Source organism: Falco naumanni, chromosome 8 (assembly GCF_017639655.2).
Source record: "Falco naumanni isolate bFalNau1 chromosome 8, bFalNau1.pat, whole genome shotgun sequence".
Classification (NCBI taxonomy): domain Eukaryota; kingdom Metazoa; phylum Chordata; class Aves; order Falconiformes; family Falconidae; genus Falco; species Falco naumanni.
In genome coordinates this window covers 52,070,149-52,076,615 of record NC_054061.1, presented here as the reverse complement: position 1 = coordinate 52,076,615, position 6,467 = coordinate 52,070,149, and the positions used below count along the sequence as shown (strand labels likewise).

The window sequence follows — 6,467 nt, the reverse complement described above, 5'->3', positions numbered from 1 at the left end:
AAGTAACCCCACTGCCCTAGCTAATCTACGGACATCCTCTCCTTTCTAATCCGCAGAAACCTAACCTTAGAACTACTCATTACCAGGGAGAAGAAAACAAATCCCCTTAACCCTTTTCTTGCATAAAAAGCCTACTTTATCTGTCACTTAAGCAGTTTCTTATTCTCAGCAACTTTCCCAGTCAATAGGGCACTCATCTCTTAGGGTCTGTCTTCAGCTACCATGCCTGCAATTATAATGAGAATCTGTAATACTGGAACACTGGTATTCTGTTGCTGGCTACAGCATTTCTGCTGTAGCATAAGAAATGCCCAGCTTTCACTTTAAGAACAAACAAAGAAAACCCAAAACAAAACAAAGAGATAAAAAAGTAACTACCATGAAGCAATACAGCTAAAGAAGTCCTGCAGGTTAATTAATTTCTTTGTTAGCTACAGAAATACACAACTCAAAGCTGCTCTGTGCTGATTTCCTAATGCATCGCAACCCACATAGGCTGTAAAGTGCAATCTGTGTCAGAAGCGCATTTAATCCTAGGATTGTCTCCAGCTAATAACAGAGCTACATATCAGAAAGACCAAAAATAATCCAGCCCAGGCTGCCTGCTTCCATTAATCAGCAAGCTAAATGCATATCTGATACCACTACTTTTTCTAAGAGTTTGTGTGTGTATATATATGCATGCACGTGTGTATATATAAAGAAAGGCAGATGTAATCTTTAGGGGGTTTAGTTCTTAAATTTTGCACATTCACAGTGAATGAAGTTAAACATTTGAGGTAGCTACATATTTGTAGATATACCTCCTTCTCGAAAGGCAGGAAGACTATGGGAAAACGTCCTCTCTCTGGTTACAATCTTGGTTTAAGGCACAGAATCCATGTGGGAGCAAGGTCATATGAAACAAAGCTTTCCACGTCAAAGCTGAAGATTAAAATCCTTCCTTTCTTCTGAAAGATTTGAAGACAACACACACACTAACACTGAACAGTTACAGGGGAAAAAACAACAAAACTTTTTTTTATGATTACACTCCTACAAAATCTGAAATAAATCCTGAATTCATCTTTGCAGATAAAATTTACTGCTATTTATTTACTCAGCTCTTCGGCATAGTTCCTTTTCAAAGAACAGTTGTACTCTTACCAGGTTTCAGTTAAATATTTTTTGCACTTTGAGTTCTAAGAGATGATTACATGGAAAGGCTGCATCTAGCACAAAAGGTTAAGTGTTCTTATTCCTGCCTTATACTCCATTATACTCTCCACCCTTAGTTGGGTATCTCCCGCCCTTCTCAAATTAGCTTCTTTAGCTTCCCTTTTATTCACATTGTTGCTTCTCTCTCCTCAAATTAGTTCGTATAAATTTAAAAATGAGATTAAGCTAACAAAATATGGTTTACAAACATGAAGAAGCCCTTTATCTCTACAGTCTATTAACACTGTAGTGTGTTGCAAGTATAACAATAATGGTTTTAAACATAGTCTTGTCCGAATTACTCTTTTCCCTTCTCTGATAAAACTAAAAATAGCTTCAGAAAGACCAATCATTTTTACTTTATTATGAAAATTGCTACATTACAGTCACTGTTCAAAACAGTATCTTGACATACGGTTTCTTTCCATATAGGTGCCAATACACAAGCCATGATTACTATTTCAAAAATATGATTAGCATTATCTATGGTAGTTTGACATAATTTAAGCTATTATAACATTCTATAATCCATTCCTCCCTCCCCCTTTTTTGAGTCAGTCATGGTAAAGAACAGCATCTACAATACCCAAGTTATCCACTAGCGTTATTGGTATGAAGTTAATCATAAACCACAGAAGAATACATACACACACAAATCCCCCAGGGAAATTACTTGTTCTCTACATGTTCAAAAATGCAACAAGGTTAGCATTTTCACTCTGACACATAAGTTCACAGGCAAAAGTCCCAAACCTGATCCATTGTCAGCTTGTTCAAAAGCACGTCCCCATTCTCCTCTCACATGGGCTTCCAGAGAAAGCATCTGTCCTCTGACTTCAGGGCAATGAAATTGAACACTGCAGATTTCAAGTATTTAACTCAGTGCCATAATCTGAAGTGCTCAGTGCCTTTTATTTATTCCATAAACAGAAAGAATGGTGAACGCTTGTATATTTATAATTCCAGTAAACAGGGAAGTCCATAACAGTGTCATTATTTCCACAACAGCACGTTAATACTGCATTCAGCTATGCTGTTGAACACAGATGCCTCAAAACCTTTACAGCCAAACACACTATAGGTTACCCATTATAAATACTAACTTAGTTCTATTTTTTAAATAAACAAACATAATAGCTTAAATCAGGAAGACTGAATGGTTCTGTGGTGCAATGCATTCTCTTTAAGTATCTCTGTTGACAAACCAGGAATAATAAAAATAAACCCACTGCTTTAGAAGCCATGCGGTCCAGACTTTCACATGTATTCTATGTAGATGCCATGCCTTTTTGCAGCATTGTTAATTTAAAAGGAGTAAACAATCTTTCTGTTAGAATAGGAAATCATTTCTTCTTGGCAAGTACTTGACAAACCAAGTCTCTAGTTTCGTCACCGTTTCATAGACAGCCTCTGACTACAGTTTTCCAATCTTAAAACTCAGAAGAAACAACTGAGTATTTTCATCTGTAACAACAGAACTGTAACAGAGTATTTTCTAAGTGCCATTTCAGGGATGAAAGTGGGTATTAGTGAAGTTCCACTGAGTAGATTATCCCACAGAGCCGGGTCGTAATGACAGTCTAGGTAAGCTTTTCGTGTTGAATCTGGTAGTAACACGCCTGAATTAAAACAAAGTTCAGTTTAGCACAAATACCAGTTCTCAGCAAGCTCATAAAGCATCACACACAAAAAGGCTGACTTTTTTCTACCCGAGAAAACAGAGGACTAGGCTTTCTACAAGCAGTGATGACACAATGACACTTAATACATGAGAATGTTCTGATATGTAAGCTAGCAAAAAGAACAGGAGATTTTAAGTTACAAATTACGTCCAACTCCTAATGAAGCAAAGTAGCATAATCTGGGACTGAATACTTTCACAGCTCCCAGGTTTACCAAGATGAAGAACGTGGTTTTGCTCACAAGTCTTTCTTTGCCCTTTGACAGAAGGGCCCAGGAAAGAAGATACTTTCTTACAGCACAAGAATACAGGAATTGTTTCAAAAGCACTCAGACTGAAAAGCAAAGGTTTCTATCACCTAGCTAAATAACCCTGACCTGCTGCTGATAGCTATTTACTCCTTGATGCTGGTTCAAATATCCATTGGGTCAGTCATGACCAGAAACATAATATAAATGTCTCTGACAACACTTGCACTCATAGCAAGTAAGATTCTACTAATACATAGATTCTTTGATAAATTTTAACTAACTCGAACCTTCCCTTTTTACAGCACTATAAAAATGAGAGGTATGAATAAACCTCTGCATCCACTATTTCCAGTTTGCACAGACAGAAAATACAATCATGTTCACCTAGCAGCTCAGCTTACAATTTTTATTTAAGTTTCAGATTAACAGCCTCCCTCTAAAACAACCCCACAGAAAAGCTCCACGCAGCTAAACTGTCACAAGACCCATTTTTTGAACAGTTTTGAGGTATCAGAACAACCTATTTCCATTATGGAGGTCCTAGTGTACACAATAGGATATTCATCAAAACAGATTCTTCTCCTTTTTCCATATTTGAGGAGAATGTGAAATAGAATGTGGAGAATGACACAGTAATTATACTTTTTCCTTCAAAATTTAATTCGTGAAGCATCTTAATGTAATGTTAGACTTAAACATTATTGAAATGGCTATCTCCGAAACAGCACTTCATTTAAATTTTTATAAAGGGAGTAAGTTGCAGGGGAGCAAGTTCAGGTGAGCATTCAGAACAGCTCAACAGCAACCAATATTACATTTGAATAAAGTACATTTGTACATTGCACTGTTTTATTAGCAGTACCTACAAATGCTAGGTTATTCTAAGCTCGAAGTTTCCATGTTCTTTCTAGCTAAAAAGCAAATAAAAATGTCAAAGGAGTTACAATCTAATGTGCATAGAAATGTCCTAATGTGATCATCATTGCCCAAAGGTGACTCATTTCGCAAGCAAACTTTTAATAACCCTGAATAACTTTCATACCTTCAAGGTAGTGAACATGATGCCTTGCTCCCCATGCTGCAGATAAGGATCCATCAGGTCTTCTATTAAGTGCACCTCTGATCCCAAATTCCTTATCCTGTCACAAAGGGGAGAGGGAAAGAAAAGGTGAACAAAAGATACCATAATAATTTTTTTTACTTTTTGCACATGATGTTATGCAAAGAACATGCTTTTCCCCCACCTCATTCTCACGTCACAGCCATTTAACAGTTAACTGTTCAAAATTATTTCAGGCCAAAGCACAAAGCCAAAATGGAAAATTAACAAAGTTTCATAAAACTAGCAATTAGTCCTACAACGAGAAGCAGGACTGTTTAATACAGGTAAAAGTACTCGCACTGCCTATGGCCAGCTTATGACTGCTGCTGCTCTTAGTGCATACCTGGCTCGTAGCACCACATAGAGAAAAACAGGAAATAAGTCATCCATGGACCACAGAAAATCTTCCTGAAGAGTCTCAAGTACATTCTGAGAGATCTCTTCGAAAGTCTGCTGGATTACCTTCAACTTGTCAGCTGGGGTAAATGTGGTACTATTTGGAGAAGAAAAGAAAAACAGGGTAACAGTAAGAAGTTACATCTCTGCATCTAAATTAGGAAGATAATTTGATAGCTTAGCACGCCCCCATGCCCAAGAAGCTAAACTAGATCATCCATACCACAGCAGCCCTGGCTACCAAGGCTGTGTAGTACCCCAGGCTATAATTACTGGACCAAGGCACACTACCACAAGCCAGAGTTTTAAGACATTACAGCATAGTGGTAAAGGGGAAAAAAAATAATTTCTAAAACAGTTTCAATTTCTACTTAAATTCCAACAGCAGAATTCCTTATGTCAGCTAACAGACACAGAAAAGCTCTCCATGCACAGGTCATTTTGCCATAACTGTTTAGAAACTCACATGCATACTTGATTAGACATCCTCACACTTTTGCTTCTGAACAGTGTCCTATGGACACATCTCTCCACTGCATTCCTGAGGCTATACTTCATTCCCCATTGGGAGAATTTGATAACATTTTTAGTAGGAACTCAAACTTCTTGGTGACCTCTCTTATGAATGTGAAAAAATAACACGTAAAGGATCACAATCAAGTAACTAGTTACTACTATAGCAGGAACATTAAAACACAAGCAGGCAAATTTCAGAGAATTACCTGATTTGCTGTAAACATTCAACCGCAGAGGCAAAGCAGGCATCTTTTGTATTTGAGGATACCTGTGTAATCATGAGAAGATTTATCACACAGGTTTAATCACCCCACTACTCAGCAGAAGAAGAAAAGCACAGTATCATTCAACACTGGCGTAAAAGCTCAGTTATGATCAACAAGTGCAGAGTCCAGCTGGAGGCTGGTATGTTACGTGTGTTTTCTTGGTATGTTATGAGAAACAGGTTTGGGTACCTTCCAGGTCAAGTAAGATTAAGAATCATTATATCTTAACGGTTAACAATCAAGATGGAACTGTTAAAGACAGGAACAGTTGAAACCTAGAAAAGTCATAGCAGTCAATCACAGACTGGTTTGAAGCAAACATAAAAGAACAAATATAAACATTAGCTCTTAATAGCAACAGAGGCTAAGTCTTTCTGAATGGAACGGGTAGAGAATGGATGCAAAAAGACCTAGAGGAATTCACAGAAATGAGGAAACTAGACAGAGGAGAGAAGCAGATAAACATGTCATCTTGGTCAAAAACATCCTGTTTAATTGAAGGAATGACCCAGTAAATAAGGTAAATGGCTGCAAAGAGCATCACAGGCTGCCTAATTCAGAGAAGACACAAGCCACATAGTACTTCACAGCGGAGGGGCTCTGCTATGTAACCCAAAAAAGACAAAAGTGTGAAGGATTCATGCAGCTGGTAAAAATTTGCCTAGTTCCTAAAAATACAGAAGATATGAAGTAACTCAAGAAATGTGTTACTGCTGCATTTTTTAACAGTGAAGTCTGAGTGGAGGTTTGCATCATGTTTTTTCAGGTATGAAAAACCTTTATGATTTGGGAAAAAGGGGACTTTTTTGCCTGGGAATCCATACACTCAGGGGTGGGGTTCAGCAGCAGCTTTGGTTATTACTACAAACTTGTAACAATCTCTACCAAGGAGTATCACCTTGCCTGCCTGCAGCAACTACTACAATGAAAGCCACGCTTCCAATTATTACAGACTTCGCACAAACCACAGTTATAAATAGGAAGGAGAGGACCTGAAGGCAGGAGTATCTAAATCACTGTAAGAAACTGAAAACTTCCAACAAAAGTATACCGATTCA

The 6,467-nt window shown here is 37.7% G+C and overlaps 1 protein-coding gene across 2 annotated transcripts in view; it reads right to left on the bottom strand.

Annotated features, from left to right (window-relative positions):
* Positions 1-1,540: 1,540 nt before the first annotated feature.
* Positions 1,541-6,467, bottom strand: part of ALS2 (alsin Rho guanine nucleotide exchange factor ALS2) — a 43,607-nt gene continuing 38,680 nt past the window's right edge. Inside the window, exons 31-34 of one of the 2 annotated variants that reach the window (XM_040602710.1) lie at positions 5,350-5,411; positions 4,575-4,724; positions 4,172-4,268; positions 1,541-2,816 (exon numbers count right to left, since the gene is read on the bottom strand). In XM_040602710.1, coding sequence (XP_040458644.1) covers positions 2,778-2,816; positions 4,172-4,268; positions 4,575-4,724; positions 5,350-5,411 — 348 coding nt within the window. In that variant the 3' untranslated portion in view covers positions 1,541-2,777. The remainder of the gene's footprint in view (positions 2,817-4,171; positions 4,269-4,574; positions 4,725-5,349; positions 5,412-6,467) is intronic. The other variant, XM_040602709.1, reaches the window with a different exon arrangement.